At 40.2% G+C, this 14,165-nt stretch overlaps 1 protein-coding gene across 7 annotated transcripts in view; it reads left to right on the top strand.

Moving 5' to 3' along the window:
* Window positions 1-14,165, top strand: part of upf2 (UPF2 regulator of nonsense mediated mRNA decay) — a 136,131-nt gene that overhangs the window by 52,360 nt on the left and 69,606 nt on the right. For 4 of the 7 annotated variants that reach the window (XM_078235941.1, XM_078235940.1, XM_078235944.1 and 1 more), the window contains exons 13-16: window positions 1,719-1,835; window positions 4,496-4,681; window positions 8,944-9,147; window positions 10,561-10,836. In XM_078235941.1, coding sequence (XP_078092067.1) covers window positions 1,719-1,835; window positions 4,496-4,681; window positions 8,944-9,147; window positions 10,561-10,836 — 783 coding nt within the window. The remainder of the gene's footprint in view (window positions 1-1,718; window positions 1,836-4,495; window positions 4,682-8,943; window positions 9,148-10,560; window positions 10,837-14,165) is intronic. The other 3 variants (XM_078235946.1, XM_078235945.1, XM_078235947.1) reach the window with 1 other exon arrangement.

Raw genomic sequence — 14,165 nt, 5'->3', positions numbered from 1 at the left:
TGAAAGTAACAGGACAGGCTCATAACGTGGTTAAGAAGACATATGCAATCCTTTCGTTTGTTAGCAGGGGCACAGAAGATAAGAACAGGGAGATTATACTGGAACTATATAAAACATTGTTCGGCCACAACTTGTGTACTTTGTGCAGTTCTGATCATCTCATTACAGAAAGGGTGTAATTGCATTAGAAAGACTACAGAGGAGATTACAAGAGCAGTGCTGGGACTGGAAAACTACAGCTATGAGGAAAGATTGGATAGCTGGGGTTGTTCTCCTTGGAACAAAGGAAGCTGAGGGGAGATTTCATTGAGATGTACAAAATTGTGAGGGTTCTTAGGATGGATGGGAAGGGCCTATTCACCTTAACCAAGAGTCACTGACAAGGGGCCTTAGATTTAAAGTGATTAGCGGGGAGATGAGGAAAATATTTTTTACCCTGAGGGTTGTTGGAGTCTGGAACTGACAACCTGAAAGGATAGTTGAGGCAAAAACCCACAACTCACTGAAAAGGTATCTGGATATGTACCTAACATGCTGCAATCTGCAGGGCTACAGACGAAACGCTGGAATGTGTGTTTAGACTGGGTGGCTCGTTTTTCATCCAGTGCAGGCATGATGAGCCAAGTGGCCTCTCTCCGTGCTGTAAAGCTTCGATGATTGTAAATTAGCTGCCCTTGTATTGCTCTGGCCAAAGATCTTAAAATAAAAGAACATGGATTGCGGTTGATCCAGACTTCATATATCCACATTTGACCCAGTCCCTTAATCCGTGGTTAACAAAAATCTATCAAACTCAGATTTAAAATGAATTAATTTAAAATTAGTTGCTATTTGAGGAAGATTATTTTGTGTGAGGAAGTGTTCCCTAATGCCATTCCTGAAAGGTTTGGCTCTAATGTTTGGACCATGTCCCCTACCTCAACCTGTGGAAATAGTTTCTGTCCATCTACCCAATCTATCCCCTCAACATCTTGAAAACGTCAATTAAATTATTCCCTAATCTACTAAATTCCAGGGAATACAGCCCTATTTTGTGTAATCTCTCTTGGCAATTTAATCCGTGGTGTTCAAATCTCATTCTGGTAAAGCTATGCCGTACTCCCTCTAAGACCAATAAATCCTTCCTAAGATGTGCCTAGGGCTGCTCACAGAACTCCAAATATGGAGTACGATTGGGTATAAAGGGATATGAGCCAACGTGGGCAATTGGGACTTGCTTAATAGTAAAAACTGGGTGGCATGGACAAGTTGGATCGAAGGACCTGTTTCCATGCTGTAAACCTCTCTGACTCTATTATCTAACTATTATTGCTTGACTTCTACCTCTGTGTATTTTAGTCATCTAGATATAAAAGTTAGCATTAGCTTTCATTAGCCCAGTTTGATTATTTTCTGTACTTGTTCATGACCCTATCTGCTACCTTTAATTGTATTTTCAAAACATTCCATCAAACTCGTGAGGCATAACTTACTCATTACAAATCCATGCCACCACATCTGATCAGCTGAAAGCCTCCATAGTGTCCATTCAATCTATCCTTGATGATAAACACCAGTAATTTCCTGATAATGGATGTTAGGCTGACGTTTCTGTAACCCCCCAATTCAGCAATTGTTTTATAGTGACCATTTCATGAGTGCAATAGTTTCAGAATAAAAATCAAAGACTTCTACTGAATGGGGAAATGATACCTATTTTTATTCTCTGCTGTGAACAGATGCTTCTAGCTGACTTCTCCCATCACCATATTGAAATGGCCTGCACACTCCTGGAGACAACTGGCCGCTTTCTCTTCCGATCACCCGAATCCCATTTGAGGACGAGTGTTCTTTTGGTAAGATTTGTACACACAGAATGCACAAATCAGGAAAGTAATTGTTTAAAATGCTTTTGCTTACTCTCTCACTTTTTATGGAAAGCACCTCTGTCCTTTTAGGTCCAGCTTTGAACAATTTTGGTTCTGTGATTGGGCAATCTACAGCTATGGTGCTTTTTTCACTGGCTGTATTGTTTATGTTGAATGGATATGTGGGGTGTGTTTTTTATACTTTCTAGATTCTAAATCAAATAATTATTTTTAAATGTTTCAAATAACTTCAGTTTAGGAAAGTGGCTTGAGGTAAGATGCGCTGGGTGACTTAAAATCCAATGTCTGTTCCTTGTGGTGTTGGCCATGCTGATTGGAAATTCCAAAATACAAATTGAAATAAGCAGTCTGGGAATCTCAGGCAAGTTCTCAAGATATTAACGTTGACTGCCAACATGTGGGTGTTTTTGAAATAAAATGTTAAATTCTGCTTTCTTAGATACAGGCGGCACGGTGGCACAGTGGTTAGCACTGCTGCCTCACAGCGCCAGGGACCCGGGTTCAATTCCCACCGTGGGTCATTGTCTGTGTGGAGTTGCACGTTCTCCCTGTGGGTTTCCTCCGGGTGCTCCGTTTCCTCCCACAGTCTGAAAGACTGTGCTGGTTAGGTGCATTCTCCCTCAGTGTACCCGAACAGAAGCCGGAGTGTGGCGACTAGGGGATTTTCACAGTAACTTCATTGCAGTGTTAATGTAAGCCTACTTGTGACAATAATAAATAAACTTTAAACTTTAAAAACTTCTTGTTTGTGGCTGACCATAGTAGAGCAATGGCAGTGCAAAGCTAATTTCAGGGTAGGCTCTAGTTTTAGTATGAGAGTTGGTAATGTAATCTTATGTCTGATTATCTTTGATTATATAGTCGACTGTTTTACACGTTGGTACATTTTTCAACTTGAGACCAAAAAGATTTGAACTCATTCTCCTAATTCTTGTATCCAGTGTTACCATGGCTACATGCAGAGAAATGATGGCCGGAATTTCTCGGCCGTTCATGCCCCCCTACAAGGGAGGACGGAGAATTTGGCGCTCAGACAAATCTTGGTTCACTGCAGCGGGGGCTAGAGAATCCCGCTGGCGTGAACAGCTGGAAAATTCTGGCCCATGCTTCTATCTGGTCCAAAGATGTGCCTCATTCTTAACATTTGAGAAGTGAATTTTCAATTTCTTGCACCAATCATCTTCATGGTGGCTCGTTCTGTGTTGTAAATTTGTTCTCACTAGAACCCGGGTTCAGCAATTTCTCAACTGTGGCATTTATACAGTTATAAGACTTTTGTTTCATTTTTCTAAATTGATTTCTGCTCAGATTCCAAAGATGAAACGACAGCCCCAGTACGAATCTCCAGCCTGTGCTATTGCTTAAAGACTGTTGCAATTAATCAAGTCTTTAAGTAACTTTTTATTCTTTAATATTATAAATGTTGACCACATCTGAAGGACTACGTATTGAATACAAAAGCACGTGTGTGATGATGGAACTGTATAAAACGCTGATTAGGCTGCAGCCTAGGAGTTTTGTGTACAGCCCAAGTCATCACATCATAGAAAGGACAATTATGCTGGAGAGAGTGCAGAGGAGGTTTACAAGAATGTTGCCAAGGCTTGAAAATTGCAGCCATGAGGAGAGATTGGACAAGCTAGGGTTGTTTTTCTTAGAACAGAGAAGGCTAAGGGGTGATCTAATTGAGATGTACAAAACGATGAGGAGCCTGGACAGGGTAGACAGGAAAGAGTTGTTTCCCTAGCTGAGGAGTCAATTACCAGGAGCCATGAATTTAAGATGATTGGCAGGAGGATTAGAGAGGACATGAGGAAAGATCTTTAAACCCTGAGGGTGGTAGGCGTTTCAATCACTGCCTACGTTGGTGGCTGAGGCTGAAATGCTTAATTCATTTAAAAACCACCTGGATCTGCATTTGAAGTTCTGTAACCTGCAAAACTGCAGATCAGGTGCTAGAAAATGGGATTAAAATGAGTATCTAGATTATTTTTACTATTTTCTTGGCTGGCGCAGACACACTGGAGTGAATGGCCTTTTTCTGCACTGTAACTTTTCTATGTTTGTGTGTTTTGGTCTCCATATTTAAGGAAGGATACACTTGCATTGGAGACTCACAACAAAGGTTCACTAGATTGAACCCAAGGATGAGGAGAGACTAAGTATATTAAGCCTACATTCTCTGGAGTTTAGAAGAATGAGAGGTGATCTCTTTCAATACAAGATTCTCAGGGGTCTTGACAGGGTAGAGATTGGGAAGTTGTTTCTGTCTGCTGGGGAATTTAGAATACCAGGTACATCCGCAGGATTAGGGGTCAATCATTTAGGACCAAGAGGAGGAAAAATTCTTTCACTATAAATGTTTGTGAATCTTTGGAATTCTTTACCCCGAGGGTTGTTGATGCTTTATCATTGACTATATTTAGGACTGGCATGAACAAATCTTTGGTGTCTCAGAATCAAGAGATATAGAAAGCTGAAGCTCAAGATCAGCCATGTTTGTACTGAAGGGCTGAACAGGCTCAGAAGGCCATATGGCCTCCCCTTCTCCTATTTCCTGTCTTCTTGTGAATATGATTTTCTGCTTATCCCAATAATGCTGACCACTTTCAATGCCCTCTCTTCAGGAGCAAATGATGCGTAAGAAGCAGGCAATGCACTTAGATGCTCGTTATGTAACAATGGTGGAAAATGCATACTATTACTGTAACCCACCACCTGTTGAGAAAACCGTGAGGAAGAAGCGCCCACCCCTTCAGGAATATATCCGCAAGCTTCTCTACAAGGACTTGTCCAAGGTCACAACTGAAAAGGTAACTGCTAGTTAATTAAATGAACTATTCACTCCATTAAATATCTTCTTTTGGGGAAAGCATGTTTACAAAATCTGCACACCAGGCTCCAAGAAAGATCGTTATGCTTGTTGAAGGCTGATTCTTTCAACCCCAAGGCATTGCTGCAGGAGTTCTTTGGGAAAGCCTAGTTATCTTCAGCTGCTTCATCTTTCCTCCATCATGAGATCAGAACTGGGGATGTTCACTGATGATCCACCATGTTCAATTCTGTTTGCAATTCATCAGATAATGAAGTAGTCTGTGCCACATGCAGTGAGGCCTGTACTGAGAACTGACCAGTTATATTTGTGCCAGACAACAACCATCTTCAACAAGAGCGAATCTGAGCACCTTCCCTTGGCGCTACCACCATCAAATCCTCCGCCATCAACATCCTGGGAGTCAACATTGATCAGAAACTCAACTGTGCTTGCCACATAACTGTTGTAGCTTCAGTGGCTGAGAATTCAGTGTGAGTGGTTCCCCAAAGCCTGCCCACCACTCACAACACATAAGTCACATGTATGATGGAGCACCAGGGACCCGGGTTAAATTCTCAGCTTGGGTCAGTGTCTGTGTGGATTTGCATGTTCTCCCCGTGGGTTTCCTCTGGGTGCTCCGGTTTCCTCCCATAGTCCAAAAGACCTGCTGGCTAGGTGCTAAATGCTAAATTCTCCCTCAGTGTACCCGAACAGGCGTCGGAGTATGGTGACTAGGGGATTTTCACAGTAACTTCATTGCAGTGTTAATGTAAGACTACTTGTGACACTAATAAATAAACTTTAATATCTCCACTTGCCTGGATGAGTGCAGCTCTAACAACATTCAAGAAGCACAACACCAGCCACGACAACCTGTTTGTTCAGTACCCTATCCACCACGCTAAACATTCACTTGCTCCATCATTGGTGCATCATGGCTTCAGTGTCTACCAACTACAATTGCATTGCAGCAACTTGCCAAAGCTACTTTGACAGCACCTCCCAACCCTGCAAAAATATCACCTAGAAAAGCAATGCCAGCAGGCACAAGGAAACACCACCACCTTCACATTGCCCTCCAAATCATACCATCCTGACTTGGGTACATGCCCCCATTCTTTCAATGTTGCTGGATCAGAATCCCAGAACCCCTTACTAAACAGCACTGGAAGAACCTTCACTCTAATCCTGCTGTGTTTCAATCAGGTGATTCACTGCCACATTTTCAAAGGCAATTAGGAATAGGGAACAAATATTGGCCTTAATTGGATCCTGAGAATGAACACTTTTTAAAAGATAAAATCATATTCAGTGTTGATTCCACCAACATGTCTGTTATTGCATTTATTTTGTTTGCTGGACTCTGCTATTCCAATGAGCAAGCTCCAATATTTCACCTTCAATAAACCTGAGCTCATCCAAAACACGCTGCATGTGTCCTAATTTGCAGCAATCCCTCACACTTAACACCCCTGTGTTTGTTAAACCATATTGGCTTATGTTCTACCAACAGCTTGATTTCAAAATTTTCAGCTTCATGTTGAAATCTCTTCTGAACCTCCTCTATTCCAGTGTATGAGTTCTCTGAGCTCAGCATTGTGAATGCTGAATGTTCTATGAACTTAGCTAAGCAAACAGTGGTCACCCTGATAATGGAATCAAATCCCCTGTTGAATCTGCGAATTAGAAGCACCATGCTTTACCTGTTTGCTTTTATACAACTGAACAATGACACCTTCAAGGGATATGGGCCAAATGCGGGCAATTAGGACTAGCTTTAGCGTTTAAACAAAAAGGGCGGCATGGACAAGTTGGGCCGAAGGGCCTGTTTCCATGCTGTAAACCTCTATGACCTTATTTAAGCTAGTTTACTGTCGACAAACACACAGGCTAACTTTCAAAATACTTCACACTTGTTATGATAACCACATGAGTAGTACAGAGTTAAAATCTGCTTAAGAATGGCTTTTCTCAATTTAGTCGTCCCCCCCCCGCCGCCGCCACCCTCCGCTTATAGTTTTCTCTTTTGAAAGGAATGATTTACAACCCCCCGTGGACATCTCCCATTTGTTCATTCTTCACTTTAAACAGACAGTGAATGTCAACAAACTGACTATTAAAGGCTGAGTCTGATTGTGATCCTAAATGAAGTTTACATGTTCGGCTTAATCTCTCCTTTCTGATCTAACTTACTTGTTTGTTCCAGGCTGAGCAAGTGCGACTGCCAGTTTGTCAAGCTTGGCGAGATTTTTTTGTTTAGACTGAACTTCTTGCACGCACTGGTTTTTAAATAGGATGACCTAGTTAGTGATAAGGATTGGGACCTTCCCATCCCTGACCTAGGGCTGCTGAAGCCAGTTGCAGTACTTCTGTCGCTGCTTTAACTGAGGTGGCCTATTTCCATACATGTTGGGCATTGAACCTTGCTGATCTGTGAGACAAATCCTAGGCTCGGCAATGCATTTACAAATTGAACCCAGAGGAGAGCATTAAAGAACTGTATTCATCAAAGGGTAAACATTTGCCAACCGAATGCCAGAAATATTTCAAATATTTTTCACAACATTGTGATTGCTCCAGATTTTACACGTTATTAAATAGAATGGCAAAGACAAGAGGCCATTAATTTAATGCTGGCTGCTTCTGAACTGCAGCTGATCTCCACAGTTTCTCAACAAATGGCAACTAAACCCTGATTACCCTGAAGCTGTGAGACAGATTCAAAACAGTCTCTCTCTTTATATAAAAATGGACAGTAATTCAATGCTGGGTGTTTCAAACCTGGAGCCTCACCAAAAATAATTGATTATTTGAAGTTCAGTTACATTATAGCCATTAACATTTATCATCTTAAAGGACAGCAGCCAAATATTCTTAGCATCAGAAATGTACACTGTGCATAACCTAATTTAATACTCCTGTTCTTATCTGACCTACTGAGACAAACGCCAGGGCAACTCAATGGGTATATATGCATCGAATATCCAATACTTATACTCTAGACATCATCTTTTGTTGAGGATGCAAAGCATTTTTTAAAAATGAGAACATTATATTTTAATTTGAAAAAGAAGCAAATGTAATGTGTGAAAAGCTTCCACACAGTGTGGTTCTGGTCTAGAGTGCACCACCTGGAAGTGTGGTGGAGGCAGGTTCAGTCGAGGCATTCAAGAGGGTATTAGATAATTATTTAAGTAGAAGCAATGTGCAGGGGTATTCGGATAAGGCAAGTGAATGGTAATAAGTCATGATGCTCATTTGCTGAGCTGGTTCAGACACGATGGGTCAAATGACCTCCTGCACTGTAAAAATGCTGAGATTCTGTGAATTGGAATCGTTAATGTTCAACAGAGTGGAAAGGGTTGTGAAAGCAGATTCAGGATTAGCTTTCAGAAAGGAATTGGCTATTTATTTAAAATTGAAGTGTTTGCAGCACTCTGGGGAAAGGGCAGGAGAATGTGACAAATTGGTATTTTTTTCAGAGAGCTGACACAGACACAATGGGCTGAATGGTCTCCTATGTTTCTACAGCCTTTCGCTTCATATGGTATGCTTCTAGCCTGCAGCTTGAAATTTAGAGGCATTTTGCATTGTGCAACTTTTCCTGGCCAATCAGCAATTAAACCACGATCTAAACCTGTTTTGATAGCAAAATGTGCCTGTTTGACTTTATCAAACTGCTGTTTCCTGCATGTTTGGCACAAACTGTCTGTGGTGATCTATTGTGTACTGTTTTCAAACCTTAAAAAAAATACCTGGCTGAGAATTACAGCATACTGATGCCATGTGTCACTGAAGAGTGATATGTAGTTTTGACTATTTATGTCCACACGGTGCATTCCTTCTCAATCTCTGTTATAGCAGAAAGTGCAGTGGTGTTTCAAAACTATTTGCATTCCTTGGTGACAGAGGGAAGAAACCATGAGTTATTTCCTTTCTCAAACAACTCCTTGGAAACACCTAATTGCTATCTTGAGTTGAAGATCTTAGAAACAGGTTGTCATTCCAATTAATGTCGGGCAATCTAATGGCACAATGAAATATATTCTAAGAAGGGGAGAAAAAGCAAGAGTAGGTTCAGTATGTTCAATGTTTCCATTTGGTCTATCAATAACACAGGACCAGGAAAAAGCAGTTGAAAATCTGCAAATAAACAGTGAATTTTCTTTGTATATCAATTGCCATCATTGAAGTTGAAGTGTGGAATAGAAGCAAATTGTACATTTATAAAATTCCTAACAAAACCTCCATGTTGTGTAGGTGTTGAGACAGATGAGAAAATTGGCGTGGCATGATCCAGAGGTGAAGGAATATGTTATTAACTGCATGATCAACATCTGGAATGTCAAATACAACAGTATTCACTGTGTTGCTAATCTATTGGCGGGATTAGTGCCATACCAAGAAGATGTGGGAATACATGTTGTAGATGGAGTGCTGGAAGACATCCGTCTGGGAATGGAGGTGATGAAATTTTACCTCAATATGAAACAGTGTAAAGAAATTGAAACAAATCCCCTTTCCAAAATTGATGTTTGTAGAAACTGCTGGCATCTGCATTTGCTAAGGAGCGTATGGTTTATCACAATTAAATTAAATCACTTGTAATGACACAAAATGAACTTTTTAAAGTGGTGAAAATGGTAATATTCTTTTTTTTTTCCTCTTAAATGAGTTAATACTGGGGTATGGTCCTACAGATACCAGTATCCCCCTCATACCGTGAGCAAGCAGCATTTCTTTATATTGAGTCTACTCAATAAGATCATGACTGATTTGATGCTGACCTCAACTCCACTTCCTGCTTGTTCCCCTAACCCTTGACTCCCCGATAGTTCCAAAATCTGTCTACCTCAGTCTTGAATATATTCAATGACTCACCATCAGCAGCTCCCTGGGATGGAGAATTCCAAAGGTTCCCATTAAGGCTAACATTTCAGTTGCTTTCCTAATTTCTTGCTGTACCTTTGTGTTTACTTCGTATGAATCATGTACGAGAACTCCAAGCTCCCTCTTATACCACAGCATTCTCTGCTCTCCATTGAAACGATATTTTGCTTTTCTGTTCTTCCTACAAAAGTGGATCACCGCATATTTTCCCACATTATACCCCAGCTGGCAAATTTTTGCCTACTCAACTTGACCTATTTATATGCCTTCACAGACTCTGGGTGGAATTTTCCCGTCCTGCCCGCTACGTGAATTGTAGCTGGGGAGTGGGGGGTGGGGGGCACACACTATGCCATTGACCTCGGGCGGGATATTCCGGCTTTGGGGCGAGCGCAGCTGGAAAATCTCACCCTCCATGTTCTCAGAACTAGATTTCTTACCACTCTGTATTCTCAGCAAATTTGGCTGCAATACATTTGGTGCCTTCATCAAAGTCATTAATATAGATTGTAAATAGCTGAAAGTCCAGCGCTGATCCCTGTGGCACCCCACTGGTTACAGTTTACCAACTTGAAAATTGACCCATTTGTCCCGACTCTCTGTTTTCTGTTAATTAGCCAATCCTCTATCCACACTAATATATTCTTCCTAACACCATAAGCTCTTATCTTGCACAATAAACTTTTATGTGGCAATTCATCACCTTGTCCTTTGAAAATCCAAGTGCACCATATCTACTGGTTCTCCTTTATCCACCCTGCTTGTTGTATCCTCAAAGAACTCTACCGGGAGTTTTCTACTTTATAACCCCAGTGGTGCTCAGCAGTTAGCATCGTCTGGTGCATTGATTGAGATCAGGTAACTCAGCACAAATACGGGACCAAATCATAGTTCAAAATGTCTGCTTAATGCTTGCAGCCACTGATGCTTCTACCCATGGATTTTGCAAATGTACACTTGTAATGATAAGCTGCCTTTGCTTTTCAGGTCAATCAGCCTAAATTCAATCAGAGGCGCATCAGCAGTGTTAAGTTCCTTGGAGAATTGTACAATTATAGAATGGTGGAATCTGCGGTCATCTTCCGAATTTTGTATTCATTTATTACATTTGGTATAAGTGCTGATGGCAGTGCAACTCCTCTGGATCCACCAGAACATTTATTTCGTATTCGACTGGTTTGCACACTGCTGGACACTTGTGGGCAGTACTTTGACAGAGGCTCCAGCAAACGAAAATTGGATTGCTTCCTTGTGTATTTTCAGGTAATTTTTAAAAATTATTTAAAGCAGCCCTTTAGCAAGCTTTATTTAAAACTAGCAATAGAGTACGTATATCTGGATGTATAATAATGTTTGAGTTAGTATTGCTGTCAAATTCCCATGTATTGAGATCAGTGAATTACATTGATTTGCTGTAGGAATAGTACCATTAAAAACTCAAAGCTTGTTACAAAAATAGCAACTAAATGGTATACAATTTCCCCCAACCGTCAGCGAAACCACGGGGAATTCAACAATATATTTTGAATGTCTGAGCAATACATATCGGAATGAGGACAAGAAACAAACAAGCGGTTGTTCCAAAGACTCCAGTTGTGCAAGAGTTTTGTCCGACTAGCGCACTTCTTTATGCTGGTTACCTAATAAGTGTCAGGTTGAAACTTAAACAATCAAAAGGGAAGTTAACTATATGTATTATAAAAGCTGTTTTTTGTATTCCTCCATACAGTGTTAAGAGTGTAATTATAAAATCCTTGTAGGGCAGGGGGTAACTTGAGTTAATTTTATTCCCTGATTTCTAATCACCTATATTTTTAAACTTTCTTGTGGAGAGTATTTGACTCTGTTAAGAGTAAGCATCAAGTCAAATAAAATTAAATGAAAGGCTCTTAAAACTGCATGTTTCAAAGAGCTCTAATTGGAGTTTTCTACTTTATAACCCACTGGTGCTCAGCAAAGCGTAGCATTTTCTGGTGCATTGACTGAGACCAAAATGCAGCTCTGGTCAAATGGCCAAGTCAAATTGAAAGAAAATAGAGGTCTGGGCTGGAATTCTCTGGTCGTTCACGCTCTACTGCCGCTGCCAGCGAGGACAGAGAATTTGGCACTCAGCCACATCTTCGTTCACAGGAGAACGCTGGCTACGAGTGAGGTTGGGGAATCTGGCTCCTGGTTTCTTACTCCTGCCTTGCATGTGTTTATAAGGATAGTGTCGTCAAAAGTAAATTGGATTGTCAAGTTGAATATAATTGTATATCTTTAACACTAAAAACATGAATAGGATGTGTCAAGCATTTATGCTTAAAAATTAGAATTGTAAAGGTGTCTGTTTTGGTGTATATTTTTGGAGATGGCACCAAACTTTGTCTTGCTAAAGAGACTAAAAATCCTTGCATTGATGTAGCCACGTGATTATATCTCAGAAACATGTGTTTTGCATGCAAAATAATTTGCAATTTCTATTACGTAATTAAATATCTCTGCAGAACAGGATTCCACAAAGAGCAATGAGATAATGATCTGTAAATCTGCTTTTGGTTTTAGTAGATTGAGAAAGGTTAGCTTGGGCTCCTAGAGGATACGCTGTTCTTCAAGTGGTACCATGGGATCTCAGTTTTGACTCAGTGGTGGCACTTTTGTCTCTGAGTCACAAGATGATGAGTTAAAGTATCCCTCCACAGATCAAATAAGAACATAAAAAATAGCAGCAGGAGTAGGCCATTTGGCCCATCAAGTGTTATCTACTGATTTGTAGCTGATCTGATTGTGCCTTAATTCCACTTTCCTGCCCGTCTCCCACAACCCTCAACTCTCTTGTCAATCAAAAACCTGTCTAATTCCACCTTGAATATATATAATGACTCGAACGTCACTATCTTCTGTGGAAGAGAATTCCAAAGTTTAACAATCCTCTGAATTCTTCTTCATTTCTGTCTTAAAAAAGAAGGCCCTTATTTTGAAACTGTGCCCCTAGTTCTAAATTTTCCCACAAAAAGAAACATCCTCTCAGCATCTACCCTGCCAAACCCCCAAAAGAACATGGGATTTGACAGGGTCCAAACAAGGAACTTCCTGAACGATCGTTCTGAAATATTTTGTTACAATAAGATATAAGCACGCACATAGCTGGATATGTTTTGTCAACCATAGTTGTTATCTATGTTTGAATTCGTAACACCAAACACTATAGTCTTTACAACTTTTCATTCTTCACTTTTTAATAACAAAACTATTTCTGGTATGCTGCAGCTCCTATACTGCATTGGAGAAAAGGGAAGTTCAGGGACATTGAATTTGACATTTTGTAAGGTGCAACAATGATTGAGAAGATCGTGCGTGCATAATGTAGGCAGAGATCTAATTGCAGTACTGAGTGAGTGCTGCAGTGATGGAGGTATCATCTTTTGAATAAAATTTTAAACTCAGGCCATATCTGTCCCCTGAATTAGACATACAAGGTTCCATGTCACTGTATGAAGAGGAGGTGAGTTTCCCTGTTTCCTGCCCAATATTACCCCTTAACCAGTATCCCTGAAGTAGATTATCTGGCTATTATTTCTCATGCTGTTTCTGGAAACTGCCATGTGCAAATTTGCTATCTGCACTGTGTTAACCTTATGCATTACTATAGTGCCTGCAACACTCATTACAATTTGCAAGTGCTTCATTGTCTGTGAAGTGCTTTTGGATGCTCTGAGTCATACTAGGTGCTACATAAATGTGCATTATTTCTTTAATATCAATCTGAATTGGCAGACTGGGGTTACGTGCCGCCGTTCAGAGTTGGGTTTGAACCCACAACTTTGTGACTCAGGCAAAAGCGCAACACACTGCACCACTTACAGCACTGACATCTGAACAAATAAATGTCTCAGGTACTCGAGGCAATAGAAGGGTGCTTCAAGCAACCAGAGGGCAAAAGTGGAGATTAAAAAGCATGACAGTTGTCAGTCTGACTGATCAAGCTGTCCCACTGTCCAGTCCTTGTAAGACAGCAATTCTATTTGCAGTTGTATAATAGCTGTTAAAATTGGGAAAGGATAGGGTAGAGGTGTGTGCTGTTCAGTTGTACTGACAGCAACTAAGTTCTTCAGTGACTTCTGCATCAAGGTGCCAATGTTTTTGAATGCAGTCAGAAATTGAGTTGTTGTATCTATCGACGAAAAGGCGGATTTTCAAAAACGTTCTGCAAAATGGAACCATTTATAGAAACAAATAGGAACTAAATTATACATTTGACTTCTGTTAGAGCTATTGTGACTGAAAACGTGTTCATGTATAGTTTGTGTGAATAACGTTGCAAGTCATCTAATGAATGGCTCTAACCTGTCATTTAATTCCTTCCCAGTTATTTTGCAAGCTGAATTTTTTTTATTTTTGCTATCTACATCACATTTGCACCTTGTCCAGTTTATTTTTATTTTTTTCCTGATATTCTGATTACTATAGTACTGTTAACTTGAATAATTTCAATATCTTCACAAAAAATTGGTATAATTGAGTGTAATTTCTGTGGTTTTCCATTATTTATTCATTCAGCTGCTGTTAGTTTATTTTTTAATGAGGACTTATATTTCATATTTATTAGAATT

Source organism: Mustelus asterias, chromosome 19, assembly GCF_964213995.1.
Source record: "Mustelus asterias chromosome 19, sMusAst1.hap1.1, whole genome shotgun sequence".
In the NCBI taxonomy this organism is placed as follows: Eukaryota; Metazoa; Chordata; class Chondrichthyes; order Carcharhiniformes; family Triakidae; genus Mustelus; species Mustelus asterias.
This window is presented reverse-complemented; position numbering and strand designations above follow the sequence as displayed.